General features: G+C 46.8%; 1 protein-coding gene across 2 annotated transcripts in view; it reads right to left on the bottom strand.

Moving 5' to 3' along the window:
• Window positions 1-25,704, bottom strand: part of LOC141796341 (diacylglycerol kinase zeta-like) — a 42,782-nt gene that overhangs the window by 4,280 nt on the left and 12,798 nt on the right. The window contains exons 1-29 of one of the 2 annotated variants that reach the window (XM_074677387.1): window positions 14,647-15,701; window positions 12,966-13,074; window positions 12,757-12,852; window positions 9,734-9,811; window positions 9,604-9,660; window positions 9,463-9,531; window positions 9,313-9,384; window positions 9,109-9,225; window positions 8,932-9,006; window positions 8,743-8,844; window positions 8,586-8,668; window positions 8,048-8,222; window positions 7,831-7,971; window positions 7,661-7,739; window positions 7,257-7,312; window positions 6,773-6,835; window positions 6,536-6,609; window positions 5,892-6,003; window positions 5,132-5,331; window positions 4,909-5,009; window positions 4,683-4,774; window positions 4,470-4,539; window positions 4,349-4,389; window positions 3,378-3,577; window positions 3,184-3,273; window positions 2,791-2,859; window positions 2,637-2,671; window positions 641-684; window positions 368-488 (exon numbers count right to left, since the gene is read on the bottom strand). In XM_074677387.1, coding sequence (XP_074533488.1) covers window positions 368-488; window positions 641-684; window positions 2,637-2,671; window positions 2,791-2,859; window positions 3,184-3,273; window positions 3,378-3,577; window positions 4,349-4,389; window positions 4,470-4,539; window positions 4,683-4,774; window positions 4,909-5,009; window positions 5,132-5,331; window positions 5,892-6,003; window positions 6,536-6,609; window positions 6,773-6,835; window positions 7,257-7,312; window positions 7,661-7,739; window positions 7,831-7,971; window positions 8,048-8,222; window positions 8,586-8,668; window positions 8,743-8,844; window positions 8,932-9,006; window positions 9,109-9,225; window positions 9,313-9,384; window positions 9,463-9,531; window positions 9,604-9,660; window positions 9,734-9,811; window positions 12,757-12,852; window positions 12,966-13,074; window positions 14,647-15,626 — 3,601 coding nt within the window. In that variant the 5' untranslated portion in view covers window positions 15,627-15,701. Of the gene's footprint in view, window positions 1-367; window positions 489-640; window positions 685-2,636; window positions 2,672-2,790; window positions 2,860-3,183; window positions 3,274-3,377; window positions 3,578-4,348; window positions 4,390-4,469; window positions 4,540-4,682; window positions 4,775-4,908; window positions 5,010-5,131; window positions 5,332-5,891; window positions 6,004-6,535; window positions 6,610-6,772; window positions 6,836-7,256; window positions 7,313-7,660; window positions 7,740-7,830; window positions 7,972-8,047; window positions 8,223-8,585; window positions 8,669-8,742; window positions 8,845-8,931; window positions 9,007-9,108; window positions 9,226-9,312; window positions 9,385-9,462; window positions 9,532-9,603; window positions 9,661-9,733; window positions 9,812-12,756; window positions 12,853-12,965; window positions 13,075-14,646; window positions 15,702-25,704 lie in introns of those variants that run through there. The other variant, XM_074677389.1, reaches the window with a different exon arrangement.

The following is a 25,704-nucleotide window of genomic DNA, read 5'->3' as shown; positions in this document are numbered from 1 at the left end:
CGCCCTCCAGTGGCCACATTAGGAAACGGTCCCTGACTGACACTGAATGAAGAAATCTCAGAATCAGAAAACACACTGAAACGTGTCAGAGGTGTTTGATGTCCCCATGATTTCTGCTTACAGATGATTTTATATATTTTTATTTATAGTCAACAGTTTAATTTGTCTCCTGAGTTTTACACGGCCACAAACTGACGAAGAGTTGAGGACGTTTTGCTCAAGAGGAGAAAATCAGATGAATCATGATTTTATGATCTGTACAGTAAAGTCTTTCTGTGTGTTATTGTTGTTAAATCGTTTCATCAAACGCTCTGAGCTGGACTTTCTCCTCTTTGAATTTTACTTTAAACTCGTTAACGTCTCTCACCGTTGTCGACGAGGTACTTGAGGATCTCTTTGCTGCCGGCCTCCACGGCGTGATGCAGCAGCGTGCAGCCGGCGGCGTCCTGCAGGAGGAGGTCTGCCCCCTGCTGGTGGAGCTCTGTCAGCTGAACAACAACAACAACAACAAAGAAAACAGCATTAACCATCATCAGCAGCAGTGTGTGTGTGTGTGTGTGTGTGTGTGTGTGTGTGTGTGTGTGTGTGTGTGTGTGTGTGTGTGTAGGGGTGGGGGGGTAAGGAGGGGTCTCAGACTCACTCTGTTCAGGTCTTCAGTCTTGATGCAGTTTATTAACTCTGCGTCTGAAAACAGGAAACAGGAAATCAAACATCTCACTTCAAATTAGCGCCAGCTAACCTTACATTAGCTTTAGCCTAATAGCATAGCTGCCTGAGTCATATCTTAAAAAATCTTTAGACCCTTATTGTGTGAGCCTCATAACCTGATTTCAGAGCCAAAGAAATTCAAACATAGATGATATAAACACATTGAAGACTGCAGCGCCACCTCCTGATTCAGATGTGACCCTAAACAAGGTGTGTGTTAAGTTTTAGAAACTTTTTCCCAGATCCAGCTCCACGAGGTAAGGTATTTATCAACAGTTAGCTAAAGCTACTCTTTAAACGTGACAACAAGCTAACTTTGTCAGTTTGTAGCGTAGTTTAGCAGCTGCTATATTTAGCTCTCCTCACAGCCCGGTGCTCTGAGACGTGTCTGTAACGTGTAACGTTAGTGAATCCTGGTTCTGTCCTACCAGAGCTCATCTACCAACTCCAACCTCACCAAGCAGAGCTAACGTAACCTGGCTCTTCATTTTATTGATAGACTCTCAAGTTTGAACAGACCACTGCAGAATAACTGCTGACTGTGGGTTGGAGACAACATTAGCACAAACACATTAACCTGGGTTTAGCATTTAGCCCCAGTTTTAGCTTTTAGTCTGTGTTTTTTAGCCTTTATCTAGTATTTAGGCTTTTAGCAAGTGTTTAAGCTTTTAACTTGTGCTTAAGCCTTTAGCTAGCATTTTAGCCCCAAGAAAGTGTTTTAGCCCTATGTTAGTATTTAAGCTTTGAGCTTTGCTTGAGCCCTAAGCTAGTGTTTTCTGATTTAACTAGTGTTAAAGTTTTAAGCTTGTGCATTAGCCTTTTGCTTGTGTTTTAGGCATTAGCTAGTGTTTCAGCCTTAAGCTAGTGTTTAAGCTTTTAGCTAATGTTTAAGGCTTTAAGCTAGTATTTACGATTTTTGCTAGTGTTTAAGGCTTTAAGCTAGTATTTAAGCTTTTACCTTGTGCTTTAGCCTTAAGCTAGTGTTTAAGCTTTTAGCTAATGATAAGCTTTTAGGTAGTGTTTAAGCTTTTAGCTTGTGCGTTAGCCTTTAGCTAGTATTTTAGGCTTTAGGTAGTGTTTTAGCCCTAAGCAAGTGTTTAAACTTTTAGCTTGTGTTTTAGCCTTTAGCTCCTGTGTTAGCCTTTAGCTTGTGCTCTATCTCTCTCCTGTTTCTCTTTCTTCTGCTCTTCTGTCCTTTTTCTGTCTGACAGTTAGGCTCCAGTGTCCACCATCACTACAAAATTAATCACAGAAATCATTTTAGCAGAGAAAAACTCAGATCTCTCTTCTCGTCATAGAGACTTTATTTTGCTGTAAATCAAGCTGAGAAGTAGCATTCAGGAAAAACTAATATCTGGACTTTATTAAAATAAAAATGTTATTTTTCTTCTTTGCTGAAAACTTTAAATTATGAATGAATAATGATGCTGTTCGCTAACGTTACAACATGCTAATGTTTTTGAAAGCCTCTGAGGATAACATCTGTTGTTTGAAGCTTTATAAATAAAGATTGATTGATCACTCACACACCTTACTCTAACTCTAACTACATATGATCAGTGCTGATCATATTATTGATTATTATCTGTAAACTATCACTGACTCCATTCACATCTTTTCATCCTGTTTCTTTCCACTCAGACTTTTACATTTGGAAAAGATGTGACAGAAAAACATGTCTTACATTTGGTTTTTATTTCATCTTCCAAATTCAAAAATAATTCTGTAGATTATTTGTATGAAGCTACAGATCAGGAAGTTAAAAACGGACTCTAAGGATAAAATTATAAATCTCAATTTTATGTTGTAAAATCAACACACTGAAATCTTCTGTTCCTGTCTCTGAAAACGTCTGTTTTTATTTCTGAAGACGGTGAAAACTCTGTCAGTGTGTGTGTCAGCTGTGGCCCAGCAGGGGGAGCTCTCACCTCGGTCAGGGTCGTGTGAGGTAGCACTGGAGGGACTGTTGGACAGGTGAGAGGAAGCAGGTTAGAGAGGAGTGGACCAGTGTTTACACAGACACACACACACACACACACACACACACACACACACACACACACACACGGTGAACAGCGTTACCTAGTGATGGGGGAGAAATCAGCGAGCGTGGTGTTGGAGCGATGGACATTTAGGATCTTTGCTCCTCTCCTTCAGACACACAGCAGGTGAGACATGGACAGGTGAGACATGGACAGGTGAGACATGGACCAGCAGAACTACAGAGTCTGGTTCTGTTTGGGTCTGGTTCTGTTTGACGGACTCTCACGCTGACAGAAAACTTTCTGATCTGACGACTTCCTCCAAAAACTTCTAATTCACCAACCAGCAACAACCAATCAGAGCCGTTCTTACACAAACACAGGTCACATGACTGAAACCAAACGTACTAACAAACAGACGAGACAGAGTTCATTCAGTGTGTGTGTGTGTGTGTGTGTGTGTGTGTGTGTGTGTGTGTGTGTGTGTGTGTACCTGCAGAGGGCAGTCTTAGACGAGCTCTCAGACAGAGCGTCGACCACGGAGCTGTCACTGGAGATCCTCTTCCTCTGAAACTCCCTCGCTCTGGAGGACACAGACTAACGTTCAGCTCAGTCTGCTCATGCTGCAGTACCTGCTCTGTCCAGCAGGGGGCTGTCAAACCTTCACTGAGACCTATGGTTCCTCACCTTGGCGTGGTGGAGGACGGCGTGGTGGGGGACGTTGGCGAGCAGGGGAAGGCGAACTGTCTCTGCTGGTCCTGATGTCCCTCAGAGTCCACCAGGTCGGGCATACCTGGGGAGGTGCCCACGGTCTCCTTGGCAACCAGCTCAGGGTCCAGGATGTAGAGCTCCTCCTGGGAGATCTCGGTCACGTAGTTCAGGTGTTCCTGGAGGAGAGGGGGACGGAGATAAGAGACGCACCTTCGCTCTGATGTCAGCAAAACACGTTTTTACAAAAACCTCAAGAAACCTTTGATCACCACAGACTGTCGTTATTAAAACTTTAATTGACCATTAACTTTATTTAACACGACCTTCATTAATTCATGTTAAAAACTACTGACAAAAAACTTTAAAAAACACAAACTTGTTTCCTTATATCTTAGTTGTAAATAACCTTTTTAAGGATAATGATTTTTTATGTCAACTTTTATTAAACGGAACCTTCAAAGGAAAAACTTTGGTTTACCATTATTTTTGTTTACAATAACCTTTGTTTACAGTAACTTTTGTCATATTAAATCAATAGCAAATCAAAAAAAAAAAAAATAAAAAAAAAAAGAAAGACTAAAAACAATTTTTAAGAACTTAGAAACAACATTTTTAAAACAATAAAGTTTACCAAAGTGCTGCATGGTAAAAATCAAATAAGAACATTAATAAAATCAATTAAATAAATTAAATTTAACACATAGAAACAAATAAGAGGCATAAAAACACAGGGTTAGGATCATAAACAGAGATCACATGACTGATCCCTGAGTCTGGATCAGAACCAGATCATGTGACATTTTAATCTTTAATCTCAGAAACACTGAGAAAACTTAAAGCTCAGAAAGATGAGTTTACTCTAAAGGATTTATATCTATGTTCATATTTACATAAAAACACTTAAAAATCACTGAGGTCGTTTATTTCAGAGGAGCGTCTCATCTCACCTGAGCTCTGTCGATCCTGTAGAAACGATCCGCCGTCGTAGCTGAAACACAAGGCATGTTTTAGAGAGTGTGTGTGTGTGTGTGTGTGTGTGTGTGTGTGTGTGTGTGTGTGAAGACTTACAGTCCAGGAAACACCACTTCATGGAGAGTTTCTGAGCAGACACACACTCGCCCTTCATCTCCTCACAGTCCTGAGGAAGAGCAGACGTCAGAGTTTGTACCTGGATCACAGTTAAAGTCCAGATCCACCAGACTGGAGCTGGTCCCTGAACCCGGTCTGACTAGATCTGAATCCTGACACTCAGCAGAGCCCTGACAGAAACAGGTGGATCACCTGGTCCAGGTCGTCCTGCAGGCGGTCGATCAGCAGGCGGCAGGTCTCCAGGTCGCTGTCTCCAGGAACGGTGATCACGCCGAGCGGCGTCGCTGCAGGAAGCCCAGCACGCCACCGACAGACAAACAGAGACAGAGACACAGGGTCAGTCCTCTGAGTGGGTCCAGGGTCTGGGGTCTGGAGGTCTGGAGGTCTAGAGCCCCTCAGGGACCCTGGTCTGACTCACAGGCCTCCTTCAGCTGGTCTTTGTCGTAGTGCAGAGCTTCATAGGCCGCCATGCTGATCCGGTTCACTCTGATCTGAAGCTTCTCAGGGACAGGCTGCTGACTGCACACACACACACACACACACACACACACACACACACACACACACACACACACACACACACAGAGTCAGGTTGCAGTGTGCTGCAGTGATGGGAGCAGTATTAAAGGTGCAGTCCGTACTCGTTGAGGTGGGGCATGGAGATCCTCCTCTTGGTCTTCTGGACCATGTTGGCCTGGTTCCTCAGGTTGATGTGGATCACAGACGGAGCCAGTTTACACGGCTCCCCGTCCACCTGCATGGGGATGGACTTAAAGGTGGTCAGGGTCACCTCCTTACACTGGTGGAGCCGCTCGCCGTGACCGCCCACCTGCAGCGTGGCCTGGACACACAGAGACACACAGGTAACAGCACAGGTAACAGCACAGGTAACAGCACAGGTAACAGCACAGGTAACTGCACAGGTAACACCACAGGTAACAGCACAGGTAACAGCACAGGTAACACCACAGGTAACAGCACAGGTAACTGCACAGGTAACACCACAGGTAACAGCACAGGTAACAGCACAGGTAACACCACAGGTAACACCACAGGTAACAGCACAGGTAACTGCACAGGTAACTGCACAGGTAACAGCACAGGTAACTGCTCAGGTAACAGCACAGGTAACACCACAGGTAACTGCCCAGGTAACAGCACAGGTAACAGCACAGGTAACTGGACAGATTAAGTACAACAGGATGACCACCAGGTAAGACATCTCACACTGACAAACAGGTAGACTGCAGGTACACACAGGTAACTCAGAGCAGCACAAATAACAGACAGGTAACACACAGGTAGAAACAGACACACATGCTACCCCAGATAAACACAGGTGACTATGAGTTGACACAGGTAAGCTCAGGTAAATAGGTGTACAGTGTGTGTTGAACTCACCAGGCTTGTCATGGTGAACCCGATGACCTCGATGCAGCCGTCGTCATGGCGCTGAGGCTCAAAGTCCTGACTCTCACTGGGATGACCCCACGGCGTGGTCCCAGCACAATACCTGCACGACACTCACCTGTTACTAACTCACCTGTTACTGACTCACCTGTTACTGACTCACCTGTTACTGACTCACCTGTAACTGACTCACCTGTTACTGACTCACCTGTTACTGACTCACCTGTTACTGACTCACCTGTAACTGACTCACCTGTTACTAACTCACCTGTTACTGACTCACCTGTTACTGACTCACCTGTTACTGACTCACCTGTTACTAACTCACCTGTTACTGACTCACCTGTTACTGACTCACCTGTTACTGACACACCTGTTACTGACTCACCTGTTACTGACTCACCTGTTACTGACTCACCTGTTACTGACTCACCTGTTACTGACACACCTGTTACTGACTCACCTGTCACTGACTCACCTGTTACTGACTCACATTTAACTGGCTCAAAATAATGAATAAACAATAAATATTTCACAGTGATGGATGTCTTCAGTCAGGTGTGTTCAGGTGTGTTCAGGTGTGTTCAGGTGTGTTCAGGTGTGTTCAGGTGTGTTCAGGTGTGCTTGTGTCTTACCTGGGGATGTTGAGGAAGAGGAGACACTGCAGCTTCATGTCCTGGACCTTGGTGGTCAGGTCTGTACCGTCACACTGCAGACACATGGAGACGCCATCAGACATGTTATCCACAGTGCTCATGGTTACATCACATGTTGTGACATCAACAGGTGAATACAGGTAACAGGTAAAGAGTCAGATATTAACCAGTCAGACTTTAACCAGTCAGACTTTAACCAATCAGACTTCTACTCACCACCACTCTGATGTGCTTGGCCAGATCTTTGGAGCTTCCACTCAGGAAGTCTGAGAAAGCCGTCTGAAAAAAACAAACAAACAGACAAACAAACGAAAAGACAGACAGACAAACAAACAAACAAACAAACAAACAAACAGACAAACAAACAGACAAACAAACAAACAGACAAACAAACAAACAGACAAACAAACAAACAAACAGACAAACAAACAAACAAACAGACAAACAAACAGACAGACAAACAGACAAACAAACAAACAAACAAACAAACAGACAAACAAACAAACAGACAAACAAACAAACAAACAGACAAACAAACAAACAAACAGACAAACAAACAAACAGACAAACAAACAAACAGACAGACAAACAAACAAACAAACAGACAGACAAACAAACAAACAGATAGACAGGTAAACGAATGAACATCACAAACATTTCAATGAGTCATCAGAAAAATGAAGGAAGCAGAGTTTCTCACCCCGGCATAAAACATTTTATTCCTGAAGCGACTGTTGAACTTCTCAGGGTTAGCCTCTGAAAGACAGAGAGACAGGTAATCAGGGAGACAGGTAAACACAGAGACAGGTAATCAGGGAGACAGGTAAACACAGAGACAGGTAAACACAGAGACAGGTAAACACAGAGACAGGTAAACACAGAGACAGGTAAACACAGAGACAGGTAAACACAGAGACAGGTAATCAGGGAGACAGGTAAACACAGAGACAGGTAAACACAGAGACAGGTAAACACAGAGACAGGTAGGCGCAGAGACAGGTAGACACAGAGACAGGTAAACAGGTTAACAGAGAGACAGGTAACCACAGAGACAGGTAACCACAGAGACAGGTAAACAGGGAGACAGGTAGGCGCGGCACTGACCTCTGGATTCGTGGAAGCCCAGCGTGACGTGGGCGTCGAAGCCCAGGCTGAAGTAGTTGTTGAAGACGTCGATGGGCAGCTGGGGGACAGAGACGGCGTGATGAGGGCGTGTTGAGGGCGTGATGAGGACAGAGCGGGCAGCGTTTGGGGACAGGACACCTGACACTCACCTTGTCTGTCTGATGCTCGTCCTGGTCCTCCGCCCGGGCCTCGGGGTTGGGCTCCACGTTGAGGTTCCAGCGATCCAGCTGGACGATGTTCCCGTCCTCCACGTGGGACAGGATCTTTGTGATTGGCTCGTCGGTGTAGCCCTGAGAGACCAGGACGTAAAGGGGTCAGTGTGGGGACACGGGGACGGTCATGAGTCTGCTCTGTTAGAGGACTCACCCCGCCCCAGTTCAGAGTCCGAGCCAGGTCGTTCCCCGTCCCCAGAGGAAGGATCCCCACGGGAGGCTGGGGGCGGAGCTTCAACTGATCCAACACAGACAAGATCCAGCCCACCGTCCCGTCCCCCCCACAGGCCAGGATCCTCAGGTTGGGAACCTTGGCGTAGAGCTCCAGCCTGAGGACGGAGAGTCGCAGAGTCACAGATATGTTTTAACGTCTGATCCCTGGTCTGATCCCTGATCCGATCCCTGGTCTGATCCCTGATCTGATCCCTGATCTGATCCCTGGTCTGATCCCTGATCTGATCCCTGATCTGATCCCTGATCTGATCCCTGATCTGATCCCTGATTTGATCCCTGGTCTGATCCCTGATCTGATCCAGTCTCTAACCACGGAGGTTCTGATCCAGTTTTTATGAAACATGTTGGAAAAACAGGATCTGTGAACACGCCAGCGTCCACAGCTGATCAGACTCAGTAAACCCTGGAGGTCTACGCTCCTGTCTGTTCCTCACAGAGGGTCCTCGTGGTCTGCTCACCCCTCTTTGGGTCCGGCCTTGGTCAGGTCAAAGACCTGTCGGGGGTTCAGGTACCACATGAAGGACTGGACGATCTTTGCCCCCTGAGACAGAGAGAAGAGCTGATGAACTGGATCCTCTGTCTTTCTCTACCTGGACAGCAGGGGGCTCAGCGTACCTGGTTTCCTCCGCTCTTTGGGTTCACAAAGACCAGCAGGGGCTTCATGAGCTGCGAGGGGAGGGGCTTCACCAGGAAGGGCTTCCAGCGGCCATCTTGGACCTGAGGGATGCAGAGATTGGTTGGTTGAAGTGTCCCAGGTGTCTGTGGAAAGCTCACCTGTGTCAGGTGTGTCGTCACCTGTCTCACCTCTGCTCCCTTCTTACTCGACTTGTTGCACTTCAGCGACGTCCTCTTCTTCTTTTTACTGGACTTCAGAGACGTCTGCAGAGAGAAGGACAGGTGGATCAACAGGTGTGAGTCCTCAGGTGAGTCAGCCTCAGGTGAGTCACCCTCAGGTGTTCACCTGGCAGCTGGGGGCCGTACCTGTGACCTGCGGACCCTGATGATCCAGGTGGGAGGGACGATGACGGCGGCGTGAGCTCCCAGAGAGCAGCACTCCTCGATCTGCTGCAGCATGAAGCACGTCACCTTGTTGTGGTACTGAAACAGAGACAGGAAGTGACCTCACGATGATGCTCGGACACCTGAGAAGTTAAAGCCATTCACCTGGGGGAGTGTGTGACTCACGGCCTGTTTGCACCACGAGCAGCTGATGGCGACGATCTCTTTGCTGTGGAAGGAAAACTTCTGCTGGAACCCCTGCAGGCGACAAAATAAGAGCCCGATTAGCGCGGCACCCTTTCAGAATAAAAGCCCTGGGAGGTGCCAGAGGCTCACCTTCCCACACTGTCGACACTTGCCGGTCTGCCGCCTCCTGTGGACCCAGTGATGCCTCACCACGCTGGGCTGAAACACAGCAGAGAGCCGTTAGTCACAGGATCATTTCAGCAGGGTCAGATCTGCTGGACGGACACCGACCTCTCTGACGACTCGGGATCCCGGCTCCCTGAACGACGGCTTACACCTGAAGTTAATCTGGGCAGAGAGCAGAGAGGCTGTGAGCACGCAGAGCAAAAACACCAGATTACAGGTGATTTCACAGACTTACCTTCTCCAGCTGCTCCATACACATGGTGTGAACGGAGATCTTACAGCCCGCACATTTCTTCCTCCCCACGGACTTTTGCTTTTTGAGAAAAACAAGTTAACTTCAGCTTCAGGTTTCCATACCATACACCAGAGGATCAGAAATATCTGACAGAGAGTTACAGCAGCACACAGACTGAGAAAATGATAGGACAGGATGAGGAATGATGACAACAAGTAACAACAAGAGGCAGTATGGTACGGTCTGGAAAGGTACCAATGAAAACAGACTGAGGGAGACCACCTTGGTGTTAGAAGGCCTGTTAGCCAGAGTAAGGTTGGATTTAAGAATGTCCACTAAATCAAAGAAAATTTTCTGACCAACAGGCCGTCTAATCTTCTGATTAAACAACCTTTTAACAAGCAGGCACTCTGATTTTCTGACTGACAGGCCTCCTATTTTTTTTTTTTTTGTTTTTTTTTGGCTGACAGGCCTCCTGATTTTTTTTTTTTTTTTGCTGACAGGCCTCCTGATTTTTTTTTTTTTTTTGGTGACAGGCCTCCTGATTTTTTTTTTTTTTTTTGGTGACAGGCCTCCTGTTTTTTTTTTGTTTTTTTTTTGGCTGACAGGCCTCCTAATTTTTTTTTTTTTTTTTTTTTTGGCTGACAGGCCTCCTGTTTTTTTTTTTTGTTTTTTTTTTTGGCTGACAGGCCTCCTGATTTTTTTTTTTTTTTTTTGGCTGACAGGCCTCCTGTTTTTATTTTTTTTTTTTTTTTTGGCTGACAGGCCTCCTGTTTTTTTTTTTTTTTTTTTTTTTGGCTGACAGGCCTCCTGTTTTTTTTTTTGTTTTTTTTTTTGGCTGACAGGCCTCCTGATTTTTTTTTTTTTTTTTTTGGCTGACAGGCCTCCTGTTTTTTTTTTTTTTTTTTTTTTTGGCTGACAGGCCTCCTGTTTTTTTTTTTTTTTTTTTTTTTGGCTGACAGGCCTCCTGATTCTCTGACTAATGGGCCTCCTGATTCTCTGACTTGAAGGCTTTTTGACCGGTGACAGGTCTTCTGACCAACAGTCCTTCTTACTAACAGGCCTTTTTATCTTCTAATAATGGGCTTCCTGATTATCTGACAGACACACCTTCTGATTTTTTGGCTAACAATCCCTAATAATAATAATAATGATAAATTTTATTTGTAGAGCACTTTTCATCAAAGGCTAAAAACAACAACAAGATTACAAAAAAAAAAGGTTAAATGCCTTCAGGGAAAGCTTTTTTAAAAAGAAAGGTTTTTAGGCCCTTCTTAAAAGAGTCTGTTGTTTGTGGAGCCCTCAGGTGTTCAGGGAGGGCATTCCACAAGCGAGGAGCGGCTGAGCTAAAGGCCTGATCACCCATCGTACACAGTTTAGTCCTGGGGGGCAGAAGGAGGTAGTTGTTACCAGAGCGGAGGCGTGATGAGGTTTGTGGTTGGAGAAGTTCTTTTAGGTATGGGGGGGCGTTTCCATGGATGCAGTGGTGGGTTAGGAGGGAGAGACCAATGGGCCTTCTGGCTAACTGGCCGTCTGATTTTCTAACTAACAGGCCTGCCGACTACTGACCTTCTGACTAATGGAGCTTCGGACCAACAGTGTTTCTGACAAACAGGCCTTCATATCTTCTGACTAATGGGTCTCCTGATTTTCTGACTAATGGGTCTCCTGATTTTTTTTTTTTTTGGTTGACAGGTCTCCTGGTTCTCTGACTGATAGGCCCTCTGATTTTCTGACTAACAGTCCCTCTGACTAACAGGGCCTCTTGTTTTCAGACTAACAAACATTTTGATTTTCTGACTTGAAGTTTTTTTTCCAACAGTCCTTCTTACTAACAGATCTTCTAATCTTTTGACTAATGGGCCTACTAGTTTTTCTTACTAACAGGCCTTTTTTATCTTCTGATAATGGGCCACTGATTATCTGATGAACAGACCTTCTGATTTTTTGACCAAAGAGCTTTCTGATTTTCTTCATTAAGAGACCTCTTATTTCATGACTAATGGGCTTTTAGATTTTCAGACTAACAATCCCTATGACCAACGGGCCTTCTGACTGACAGGCCTTCTGATTTTCTGATTTCAGAATCAAAATCGACTTTATTCACCAAGTATTTTCAAGAAATTTGACTCTGGTTTGAACTGCACTCTCTTAGTACAAATGTTGTGAATAGAAAGACCCTAAGGGACATTAAATATTACAAAAAGTAGAAAAAAATAGAGCTTAAATAGTAGAGAATAATAATAATAATAAAGATATTAAACAAAGAACTTTGTACAGAGTAGAATAATAATATATATACACAATTTAAGTTAAAAAAGTAGTGCACTAAGTGATGTCAGAATGTGCAATTTGTAATAGAGATTGGGCCTTTAATGGGCCTTCTGACTAACGGGACTTTGGACCAACAGTGTTTCTGACAAACAGGCCTTTATATCTTCAGACTAATGAGCCTTCTGATTTTCTGACTAACAGGCCTCTAAGAATAGTGCAGATCTCAACAAGAGGTTTTGGCAAATTCTGATCTACCACAGCTAACACACCATAGGGTACTGTGTTAGACCCTGATAGAGGCTGTGGTTAGCTATATGGTTAGCTATGCTAACATTAAGATATGATTTGTTATGAGACCTTTAAGAACGTATCCAGAGCGATGTTTTACCACAGAGAATAATAAGGTTTGGTTTATAACAGTAACGATCAGTGTGATATGACCTTTAATCATCTTTGGAGAATTATCCAGAGCTCAGACACTGCACACACTAACTTCCTCCACTGTGGGATTAATAACAGAAACAGCTGTCCACAGTGACACACACACACACACACACACACACACACACACACACACACACACACACACACACACACACACACACACACACTTCACCGGCTCAACAACATCTAGAGGAGTTTATTCAAAGTTAGCTCAGAGATTCAATTTATGGATTAAAACTGATTTATTAACAGTTACAGCAGTTAGACAGACACTGTGTGTGACCACAGGGGGCGCTGTGACTCACCAGTGATTTAGCGATGCAGTACTGCTCCCCAACATAGCAGAAGTCTCCAGACCCGCTGGTCTCAAACCAGATGTGGTCCCCGAACTGAGCGTTTTCCTGCAGCAGACAGACAGAGAGCAGGTTTCAGGGCATCAGAGCATCCTGGTTCAGGAAGAGGTCCACAGAGGTCCACAGTGGTCCACAGTGGTCCGGTGAGGGTTCCTACTCACGCTCCAGTCCACGGTGCTGGTCGGTTCCTGTGGGGGGTCGGTCTCTCCAGACGTCAGGGTGTTGGGTTGAGTCCCTGCGTGCTGCAGGCCCGACTTTGCCAGAGCTTTCCTGAACACAGAGAAACAGAGAAACAGAGACCTTTTAAAGACCCAGATCCACATCAGACGGTTCCTGCTCAAGTTCTCTGCAGCCCCACATCCACAAAGCCCTGACTGATCCAGGACTGGGTCTTCATTCAGTCCTGCTCAGGATCATTTCAGTCATCAGGAAGCGTGAACATCACCACTCGCCCGGAGCCGGTCTGAGCGTGGACCTTAGCAACCGAGGAGCTGTGACCAGGACTCACTGTCTTTGTTAGCCGCGGCTGCTAATGAGCTCCAGCTCCAAGGAGAGGCTGTGTGTCTGCAGCAGAATGTGGGACTGACTCCAGGTCAGACCACCATCAGACCCCACCTGGGTCCTGAAAGACCAGACTGTACCCAGACCCCTGAGACTCGTACAGACGACAGATTAATAACATAAGCCATGGAAATTAACAGGAGGGGTTCAGATGTACCTGGAAACTTTAAACACACCTGAACAAAAAGGTTCAGGTCTGCTGGAGGCTCGGAGAGAAAGGGGTCCTCAGAGTTTTAGACTCATGAAGACCAGGATTAAAAACCCTCCAGAAAACAACGATCAGAGCTGCTCGTCAGCAAAATGTGTTGGTATGAAAATTATAATTGATTTTATTATTTGGACAAACTAATAAAAACATTTAACCCTCTGGCTCTTCATGGGGCTGAACTGTTTTTGTGTGATTTTTTATAAAGTAACCGACCACCAAACATGTAACGACCGACACCCTTAAAATAACAATAATACAACAAATATTACATTTTACGATCTGAAAAGTCCAGCATTCTATTTAGTTAAACTTTTACATTTTAATCTTCCAGTTTATTTAAATAAATCAAATTAAATCTGTTCAGTTGACCTGTTTATGCTGTTTCCTGTACAAACATGTCTACTAGGGTGGCACCAGAGGGACAAAATGAATAATGAACTGTGAACGACCATCCAGTATTATCCATGTGTTTTTGAAAATAATGAGTTGAAATATAAATAACTCTCTTTTTTCATCTCTGACCATTGTGGTACAGCGTTGCCTCAAGGCAACAAAACCCCCAAAAATATTTAAAAAACAAACATTTTTTAAAAAATTATATTTTTTTGAAAAAATTTCTTTGGATTATGTTTATCTGATCTTTTTTAAGACAAAAACACTCCTAACTTTGTTTTTCTAACAGGCATCACTGCGCGGACCATAGAGGGTTGAAAACACTGAGCTACTGTGGACACGGCCTCAGAGAGCTCAGAGAGTTCTAGAATGTAGTGACATCACAAAGACAGAAAGCTCTCTGTGCTTGATGATGAACATTCTAGAACCTCACTGATGAAGCTGCAGCATAAAGGCCGTGTAGAGCTTTAAGAACCAGAACCAGGACTTTAACATCAGCTCTTAAAGAGACAGGAGCCAGAGCAGAGACTGGAGGAGGAGAGGAGACTTTAACCAATCACCACTGAGCTGGGAATCATGGAGGGAGACTACGGGGGCCCACAGGGACAAAATAAAGACCAAACATGATGAAAAACATCTCTGTTTCAGAGGTCAGAGGTCAGAGGTCAGTAACCACATACAGCAGGAAGCTACTCCAGCTCTCCAGGTGGGCGTCATAGCTCGGGGCCCCGGGGCCCCTGTAGAAGGCGGGGTGGTTGAGGTAGTAGACTGAGCTCTTGCGGCAGGGCAGCGGGGGGCCTCTTCCCGGCCAGGGGCTCCCAGCCTTGGAGATGGTGGAGATCCTCCTCCTCTTCCTCTGGCTGGAGGCACGGTAGCGGCTGTAGGGGGCGGAGTCTCCCACGTACACCTGAGAGGAGTTCCTGCGGAGGCAGCGAGGGGCCCGGATGAGGGGCCGTGACGTGGACGGAGCCTGGGAAGACTTCCTCATCACCTCCAGAGTGGAGGAGGATAAGTCCTGATCCGGGGAGTGGGAGGAGCTGTCCCCCTCCTCAGACACATGCTCCGCCTCCGACAGCTGGCTCTCCTCTGATTGGCTGTCGTTGTCCGTTGAGTAATCGCTGCTTTCTTCGTCTCCGTCTGAGTGAAGGCTGCTGGAACGTGAGAACCTCCTCCTGTTGATGGCCCCGCCCCTCACCTCCACCTGATGTTCCCCTGCAGGTAGCTCCGCCCCCAGGCTTCCCTCCTCCTCCTCCTCTTCCTCGGCCATCTGGATGAGGCTGGCGAGCAGCATGGACGGCCCCAGCAGGTGTGTGTCGATGGTGCGCAGCTTCCCCACCTTCCTCCTGCACACGGCGAACCTCGGGTTGAGGCTGGGCGTGGTGGTGCTGGAGCGCCGGCGAGGGTATCCCAGCGCTCTTTTGTCTCTGGAGGACTTGGCCAGGCGCCCCCCTCCTGCGCTCGGAGCTACTCCTGGAAGCTGGACGCTGGAGCGCCTCCTCTGGGTCAGGGTGGAGGACGGCAGCCCGATGCTGGACCGTCGACGGGCTTTGCTCGTTGGGACAGCGACGCTGGGCCTCCGCTGCTGGCAGGCCTTCCCCTCAGCATCCACGGGGAGAGCGACCTCCTTCCTCCTAAAGTGGCGGCGGAAAAACGTATCCATGACGGACGCCGAAGGGAGGACGGCTCCTGAAACGCTCCACTCCTGCTGTGGGCGCAAAGCAGAGTTAGCTCGAGCTGCAGAGCGGCGGAAACAGGTTAGCGTTGTTAGCTAAAGCCACAACAACACAATCACCAACTGGTTTCAGGTTCACTGAGGACTCTATCAAACTCTGGACCACCCCCCCACCCCCTGTGTCACTGTAATGACCTCGTCACTTGTTGTTAGTGAAATGCTGCGTCTGAGCGCGCTCAGTGAAAGTTTCCTGTCTGTCGTGTCTGTGAGGAGTCGTTCCTGTTTTAACTCGACTCCAACAGAGAAACATAAATTATTAACGACTCAGGGGAAGAGCCGAGGGGAGGGGGTCTGCACACAGGTGGGAACAGCAGGACAACAGGAAGAGACAATAATTAAGGCCAAGGCCCCCTGCTGGCTCCACGCCGCCAAACAAAACCTCAGTAATGAGACGACAACACACTGCGACCTCCAACACCAACAGGTGATAACACCTGTGTTTGTTCATGAGGTGTGTGCACAGAGCGTGCTCCGTGTGTCCAAGGAGAGAACACGCGGTATCTGCAGGGCGACCTCCACCTCAGCGGGAGAGTTTGTGTTTCCGTCGCATCAAGTCCCGTTTCCACCAAATGTTTCAGCTCAGTTCATCTCAGCACGGCGCACGTTATGTGGCGTTTCCTTTGACTAAAACCAGGACAGGTCCCCAAACCACCAGTGTTTACCCGTTTACCAGTGTTTACTGTTTTTAAAGACTGGAAAATGACTCTGACTCTGATACTAACACAGATACCTCATTAGCCCAGCTCTTTGTTAGCTAACGAGTTAGCTTTCTGAGACGTAGCCTGAGCACGCCTAGCATCAAAACAAAGCCTTTAGCTTTAGCTTTGAGTTGTTTTCAGGTGATTAACGCTCAGGTGAGTCTGGCAGCCCACTGAGCAACAGGTGACCCCTCTCTCCAGTCTGTGACCCGTCTGCTGATCCTCTGATCCGGGCCCTGTTTCAGGGTCACTGGGTCAACGAGCTTATCAGCAGGACATGACGCCACCAGGAGGAGTAACTCTGAGGATTAGAGCGCCACAGATCAGCTGCAGGGAAACCTCTCTATTTATAGACCTCCTCCATCAGCACACTCACCTGTAACCACACCTGGACCTGGAACTCTACCTGTACCTGTCTGAGCAGAGGAGCAGCTCAGGTTTCCTCCTGATTGGACCTTTCTACACCTGGAACCTGACGCTGAGCCTGACTTTCCTCTGTGGACGTGTTGAACGAGGATGTGACCACACGCATATATCAAGTAGTCCCTATGGTTTCATTCTAAGGCCTGTGTGTGTGTGTGTGTGTGTGTGTGTGTGTGTGTGTGGGCTGGAGCTGCTGCCTTCACCTGGCAACACCTGACATAAGCTGGCTTCCTGTTGCATCACTCTGTGATCTCCGTCTGCAGCTTCCCTGAGTCTGTGTGTGTGTGTGTGTGTGTGTGTGTGTGTGTGTGTGTGTGTGTGTGTGTGTGTGTGTGTGCAGACTGACCCCCCCCCCCCCCCCGTCTCTGTGTCTGTCCATTGTTGGGAGGACAAACAGCAGCAGACGCTCTGTCCGTCAGCTGTAATGAGCAGCAGGTGATAAGCGAGTGGACGACCCTGATAACGGCGAGCAGCAGGAGGTAATCTCAGCGAGGACAAACTTCACAGGAAGACAACGCATCATTTATTTCACCTACAGTAAACACTTTCCCAGCATGCACCAGTAAAGCTCAGAGAGTATGAAGATCCTCACACTCAAGGAGATGATGCTCCTGACCCGCTCTCAGGGTTTGGTTGCTGGAAATCAACGCTCACCTGAAATAAGCCACGCCCCTAATGTTGTTTCATCACACAGCTGTAATCCTCAACCTGCTGTAAAGAGGTGAAGAGCAGGCCCTGTTTCAGCTAAACAACACTGTGATAAATACCACATGTTAGCATGAGGCTAACTGGAGGCTAACAGGTGGCCAACAGAAGGTTAACAGAAGCTAACCTGAGGCCGAAAGGAGGTTACAGGAGGCTAGAAGGGAGACAACAGGAAGTTTACATGGGACTAACAGGAAGCTAACAGGTGGGCCTAACAGGACCAAAAGGAGGCTAACATTTGGCTAACATTATGCTAACAGGAGGCCCACAGAAGGCTGTAAGGAGGCTAACATTTGGCTAACATTATGGTAATGTGAAGCTAACCTGAGGCTAAAATGAGGCTAAAAGGAAGCCAACAGTAGGCAAATGTGAGGCTAACAAGAGGCTAACGTAAGATTAACATGAGGCCAACAGTAGGCTAACAGAAGGCTTGGAGGAAGACAACAGGAAGTTTACATGGGACTAACAGGAAGCTAACAGGTGGCTAACAGGAGGTTAACAGAAGCTAGCAGGAGACCAAAAGGAGGCTAACATTTGGCTAACATTATGCCAGCGGGAGGCCAACAGGAGGCTAACGTGAGACCAAAAGGAGGCTAACATTATGCTTACTTGAGGCTAACAGGAGGCTGTAAGGAGGCCAACATCATGCTAACATTAGGCTAAATGGAGGCCAACAGGAGGCTAACCTGAGACCAAAAGGAGGCAAACATTTGTCTATCATTATGCTAACAGGAGGCTAACCTGAGACCAAAAGGAGGCTTACATTTGGCTAACATAATGCTTATATTAGGCTTACAGGGGGCCAACAGGAGGCTCACTTAAGGCCAAAAGCAGGCTAAAAGGAAGCCAACAGGAGGCAAATGGGAGGCTAACAAGAGGCTAACATTAGGTGAACATGAGGCCAACAGTAGGCAAATGGGACGTTAATGGGAAGCTAACCTGAGGCCAAAAGGAGGCTTACAGGAGGCTAAAAGGAAGACAACAGGAAGTTTACATGGGACTAACTTGAAGCTATATGGTGGCTTACAGGAGGTCAACATTTGGCTAACATTTGGCTAACACTCTGCAAACTGGAGACCAACAGGAGACCATAAGGAGGCTAATATTAGGCTAACATTTGGGTATCATTATGCTGACAGGAGGCCAACAGAAGGCTAACCTGAGGCGAAAATGAGGCTAAAAGGAAGCTAACAGGAGGCAAATGGGAGGCTAACAAGAGGCTAACATTAGGTCAACATGAGGCCAACAGTAGTCAAATGGGAGGTTAATGGGAAGCTAACCTGAGGCCTACAGGAGGCTATAAGAAAGACAACAGGAAGTTTACATTGGGACTAACAGGAAGCTAACAGGTGACTAAAAGGAGCTAACAGAAGCTAGGCCAACAGTAGACAAATGTTAAATTGTGTCCTAATTCTGCAGAGAAGAGGAACTGGTGAAAAACATGTTGTAAACCAACTTCTCCTCATCAGGTTTGGTGCTGAGGTAGGCGTGTGTTTGTGTTACACCGCCCCCTGCAGTTTGGGAAGAGACGCCGTGAAGTGTTTTAAAAAGTATATAAAAGCAACACGTGCTGATTCTGCTCATGTCTGTGCTTCATGTTCGCTCAGAAAGCATACCCAGACTGAACAGGAGGCTGAAGCTGAAGCAGGTCTGAGTCCTGAACCTGAGCTTGTTAAAGCTGCTTCAGCTCATCCCAGACCACAGAGCGTGTTTTCATATCACCATCGTCTCCTGTGACCTGAGAGGGTGTGAGCACGCTCTGAGCACGCTCTGAGCAGATTAAACACATCCTCTAAAGGGACTGCAGGGCTGCAGGGTGGGATCTGGAGCAGATCCGGATCACACTGTGAGTCTGTGGGAGGTTTCCTCTGACCCGCCTTTAATGACATTATCATCAGGGCTGGGTCACCGCGCCGCTGACTGTTTGACGCCCTGCTGTGGACATGAACACAGACGTAAAACTGAGGTCAAAGGTCGTAGCTGACACCATGTTTGGATAAAAACACAAAGCTACGTTCAGAGCTAATCAGGAGTTTGATGCTTACAGCAAACATGATGCTAAAGCTAAAGGTGTGTTAGCTTTTTACAGACGTGTCACACTGAGTCAAATCCAAGATTCTGATTGGTCAAACCCATTTCCATGGATATTAACTTTGATTGTCAACGCCAGAGATCAGACGTCATCTAAAACCAATCTGCCTGTTGACACTGTGGCAAAGGCATCAGCCTCTCATCAGACAGCACCAAGCTTCAGACGCAAAGAGGAAGCTGAGGATGTAGAAAACAAACTTTGGTCTTAAAATATGAAGCTCACACCAAAGTGTTACAAACTGAAGTTCCCTAAGTGTCCACTAGAGGCCGTGTACCACTCTAAATTTTTGAATCAGCTGAGTTTGTTTCTCAAAGTTTGAAGCTTTGTTCGACGATGGGCTTAAACCCACGCTGCCCCCTGGTGGCCAAATGATCAGTGAATGGATTAAAGAGCTCTGAGTGGTTTTAAAGCCACAGTCAGAGTCTGGTTAGACTTCTGAGGTTAAAAAATAAAACTTTAATCAATCACAACTTCTCTTTTTGTGTGTGTCTGTCACTGAGCAAAAAACCACCAGAAATCATCTTCAGCCCCGTATCCAACACGTTAAGAGATCGTCAACACGCTTCAGTCAACACGCTTCAGTCAACACGCTTCAGTCAACACGCTTCAGTCAACATGTTTTAGTCAACACACTTCAGTCAACACGCTTCAGTCAACACGCTTCAGTCAACACGCTTCAGTCAACACGCTTCAGTGAACACGCTTCAGTCAACATGCTTCAGTAAACATGCTTCAGTCAACACGCTTCAGTCAACACGCTTCAGTCAACACGCTTCAGTCAACATGCTTCAGTGAACACGCTTCAGTCAACTCGCTTGAGTCAACACGCTTCAGTCAACACGCTTCAGTAAACATGCTTCAGTCAACACGCATTAGTCAACATGCTTCAGTCATGATATTTTGGTCAACATGCTTTAGTTAACATGTTTAGATCAACACGCTTCAGTTGGCATGTTTAAATCAAATCCTCTAGTTAAATGTTTAGGTCATCATGGTTCCGTCAATATGTTTAAGTCAACACGCTTCAGCCAATATTTTTCAGTCAACACACTTCAGTGGAAACACTCTTGTCAACACGCTACAGTCAACACGCTTAAGTCAACATGTTTCAGTCAACATGTTTCAGTCAACACGTTACTCTGAGCAGCACCATGTGTTCCTGAACGAGCTCAGGACGGTAATCTGTTTCATTCAGGGCCAGGTTTAACAAAGAGGTCACTACAGGACACACACACACTCACACTCACACACACACACACAGACACACACACACACACACACACACACACACACACACACACACACACACACACACACACTAACACACACACACACACACAGAGGTGGTCCAGTCTGTCCAAACTACAAATAAAAACTACAGAAACGACAGAAGCAGAAAGTAGGATCAGCAGAGGGTCAGGAGGAGATGAAATCAGATACGACCTGAGACAGAGACAGAGCTGCTGCCGCGCCGCACAGCGTCCTGATGAAGAGGAGGAGCTGACTGAGAGGAAGAGCGAGAGAGGGAGGGAGGAAGAGAGGGAGAGGTAGAGAGAGAGAGAGAGAGAGAGAGAGAGAGACTAAGCTGCTGACTTAAAATAACCCTCTCTCTCTCTCAGTCTGACCTGAGACCGGTCTCTGGTCCATGTCTCTGCTCCACCTCAGACCGACCGGCTGCTCCAGGACCAGCTGACCCTCAGAGCTGGACCTGGAGCGGTCCGGTCCTTTGTGATGCAACTGGTCTGAAGATGAATGGAGCCGCTGGCCCTCCAACATCCCATAATACTCCTCATTAACACTTCAAGGCTGCGCCGAGACGCACCTGATTAATCCACCGTCAGGGTCCAGGAGGGGCGCTGCATGCTAATCTACACCCACAGAGGCTACAACACCTACAACAAATCTACACCCACAGCAGCTACAACACCTACAACAAATCTACACCCACAGCAACTACAACACCTACAACAAATCTACACCCACAGCAACTACAACACCTACAACAAATCTACACCCACAGCAGCTACAACACCTACAACAAATCTACACCCACAGAAGCTACAACAGATCAACAGATCTACACCCACAGCAGCTACAACTGATCAACAGCTCCACCTGCATTGAACATTATAAACCATCCGTAAACATCCAGGGTTCGTCTGTTTAACAGCTCAGAATCTAAGATGAGGAATTAAACTCTAAAAAAGTGAAACACAGAAAGCTTCAAGATCAACAACTCAGTAAATTTCAGATGGTTTGTTGGAAAGACTTTGTTTAATTATAAACTCATGAAATTTGTCTAAATGTTTTAAAAATTCACATGCTTTGATTGTTACTGTCCTCTTTAAGGTCTTAAACAGGAAACAGGAAATATGTATTTGATTTTTTTTTTTTTTACTTTAGTTTTCCCTTAACATTTGGTGATTAAAACCTGTGGCTTAGTGAACTGAACTGAATCTGTCTCTTTTTATTTATTTTTTATGAAATGCTTTTTGTCCTCCTCAGCGTGCCGTAGTTTAGCAGATTTCTGCCGGTGCCATGATGGAAAATAAAACTTGTCTTGCTCTTGAACGGCACATTTTACAGAAATGTAAAAAATATGGTTTTAGTAACACAGATAAAATGTTAGTCCTTGTTTTTCCTGTTTTGTGTTTTTGTTTTTCTTCCTATGTTTCCTCTGATCGTTAATCTCTGATCGTTAATCTCTGACGGGTCTCCCCAGGTCTCAGATTCTGCAGCTCTCCTCCTTGGTTGCTGTGGAGTCGGCTGCTCAGCAACCAGGCCCAGGTTTCCTCAAAGATCTTCATGTTTTACACTTTTTGCTGAAACACCGTTGATCTTTGAGTTTTTTATAGGAAGGAGAAAATCAGTGAGATTAAAATCTGTCTGAGGCTGCAGCTCCAGATTATTTCACCATGGATTAATCTGCAGACCATCACAGTAAGGCGTAAAATGACGTTCAGTCACCGTCACTACACCCACTCAGAGTGCACCTATGACATCACTGTGACATCAGCAGGCGTCCACAGAGACAAAAACAAAGATGGCGCTCACAAACACTTCCTGGTTGGTGTTTCTGAACGTAGAGACAGATTATCTGGAGAGGATTAACAGATCAGCAGCTCCTGACCCCCCACCAGGTCACGGCAACACCAGCAACTTCAGCAACATCAGCAACCGCAGCAACTTCAGCAACACCAGCAACTTCAGCTACAACAGCAACACCAGTAACTTCAGCTACAACAGCAACTCCAGCAACGTCAGCAACACCAGCAACATCAGCTACAACAGCAACACCAGCAACATCAGCTACAACAGCAACACCAGCAACACCAGCAACACCATCAACTTCAGCAACACCAGCAACTTCAGCTACATCAGCAACATCAGCAACTCCAGCAACATCAGCAACACCAGCTACAACAGCAACACCAGCTACAACAGCAACACCAGCGACTTCAGCTACAACAGCAACTCCAGCAACACCAGCAACTTCAGCAACATCAGCAACCCCAGCAACTTCAGCAACACCAGCAACTTCAGCTACAACAGCAACTCCAGCAACGTCAGCAACACCAGCAACATCAGCTACAACAGCAACCCCAGCAACTTCAGCAACACCAGCAACTTCAGCTACAACAGCAACACCGGTAACTTCAGCTACAACAGCAACACCAGTAACTTCAGCTACAACAGCAACTCCAGCAACGTCAGCAACACCAGCAACATCAGCTACAACAGCAACATCAGCTACAACAGCAACTTCAGCTACAACAGCAACACCAGTAACTTCAGCTACAACAGCAACTCCAGCAACGTCAGCAACACCAGCAACATCAGCTACAACAGCAACACCAGTAACTTCAGCTACAACAGCAACTCCAGCAACGTCAGCAACACCAGCAACATCAGCTACAACAGCAACACCAGCAACATCAGCTACAACAGCAACACCAGCAACACCAGCAACACCATCAACTTTAGCAACACCAGCAACGCTGGCAACATCAGCAACTTCAGCAACTTCAGCAACATCAGCAACTCCAGCAACATCAGCAACACCAGCTACAACAGCAACACCAGCGACTTCAGCTACAACAGCAACTCCAGCAACACCAGCAAAACTATCAACTTCAGCAACACCAGCAACGCTGGCAACATCAGCAACACCGTCAACACCAGCAACATCACCAGCAGCAGCAACAACAGCAACGCCAGCTAACCAGCAAATTTAGCAACATCTGCAACACCAGCAACTCTTGCAACGCCAGCTACACCAGCAACACCAGGAACTTCAGCTACAACAGCAACGCCAGCAACACCAGCAACACCATCGACTTCAGCAACACCAGAGACGCTGGCAACATCAGCAACTTCAGCAACACCAGCAACACTAGCAAAACAAGTAATGCCGGCAACGCCAGCAACATCAGCAACGCTGGCAACATCAGCAACTTCAGCAACACCATCAACATCAGCAACACGAGCAACACTAGCAAAACCAGTAGTGCCGGCAACGCCAGCAACATCACCAACATCAGCAACACCAGCAACGCCAGCAAAACCAGCAACTTCAGCAACACTAGCAGCACCAGCTACAACAGCAACACCAGCAACACCAGCAACTTCAGCTACAACAGCAATGCCAGCAACACCAGCAACTTCAGCTACAACAGCAATGCCAGCAACACCATCAACTTCAGCAACACCAGCAACACTGGCAACATCAGCAACTTTAGCAACATCAGCAATGCCAGCTACAACAGCAACACCAGGAACTGCACCTACAACAGCAATGCCAGCAACACCAGCAACACCAGCAACACCAGCAACCACTAAATGTGTCAGCTTCAGAGCTTCACTGAAGGAGTCTTTAATTACAATCTGGGCTGGAAAGACTTGTCTCAAAATTTTAGACCTGGGTCCTGGTCTTGGTCCTGGTCCTGGTCCTGGTCCAGGTGAACAGGCAGAAACATGTGAAACAGAAAGATGAATGTTTAAAAAATAAGACCCTCCTCCTCCTCACTCACAAACCGTCAGGTCTCTGACCTCTGACCCCAGATAAGACCCTGATCAGACCCGGGACACTAAGAGTCTGCTCTGAACCTGATCCTGGAGCAGTGAGAGTGAGGATCAGTTTTCAGACACACAGAGACAAATAAGATCACAAATAAATTCGGTCAGTCAGTCAGACAGTCAGTCAGTCAGTCAGACAGTCAGTCAGTCAGTCAGACAGTCAGTCAGTCAGTCAGTCAGTCAGCCAGTCAGTCAGTCAGTCAGTCAGTCAGTCAGTCAGTCAGACAGTCAGTCAGTCAGTCAGTCAGTCAGTCAGTCAGAGTCAGCCAGTCAGTCAGTCAGACAGTCAGTCAGTCAGTCAGACAGTCAGTCAGTCAGTCAGTCAGTCAGTCAGTCAGTCAGACAGTCAGTCAGTCAGTCAGTCAGAGTCAGCCAGTCAGTCAGACAGTCAGTCAGTCAGTCAGTCAGTCAGAGTCAGCCAGTCAGTCAGTCAGTCAGTCAGTCAGTCAGTCAGTCAGTCAGTCAGTCAGAGTCAGCCAGTCAGTCAGTCAGTCAGTCAGTCAGTCAGTCAGTCAGACAGTCAGTCAGTCAGTCAGTCAGTCAGTCAGTCAGAGTCAGCCAGTCAGTCAGTCAGACAGTCAGTCAGTCAGTCAGACAGTCAGTCAGTCAGTCAGTCAGTCAGTCAGTCAGTCAGACAGTCAGTCAGTCAGTCAGTCAGTCAGTCAGTCAGTCAGAGTCAGCCAGTCAGTCAGACAGTCAGTCAGTCAGTCAGTCAGTCAGTCAGTCAGAGTCAGCCAGTCAGTCAGTCAGACAGTCAGACAGTCAGTCATCCAGACAGTCAGTCAGTCAGTCAGTCAGTCAGTCAGTCAGTCAGTCAGTCAGTCAGAGTCAGTCAGTCAGTCAGTCAACAGTTGGTCAGTCATTCAGTCAGACAGTCAGTCAGTCAGTCAGTCAGTCAGTCAGTCAGTCAGACAGTCAGACAGTCAGTCAGTCAGACAGTCAGTCAGTCAGTCAGACAGTCAGTCAGTCAGTCAGTCAGTCAGTCAGTCAGTCAGCCAACAGTCAGTCAGTC

The sequence above is a fragment of the Halichoeres trimaculatus genome, unplaced genomic scaffold (assembly GCF_033239565.1).
Source record: "Halichoeres trimaculatus isolate MK-OKI-2021-1 unplaced genomic scaffold, fHalTri1.1 fHalTri1_scaffold_10, whole genome shotgun sequence".
NCBI classification, from domain to species: Eukaryota; Metazoa; Chordata; class Actinopteri; order Labriformes; family Labridae; genus Halichoeres; species Halichoeres trimaculatus.
The sequence above is the reverse complement of the archived record's forward strand: the minus strand, read 5'-3'. Positions and strand labels throughout refer to the sequence as shown.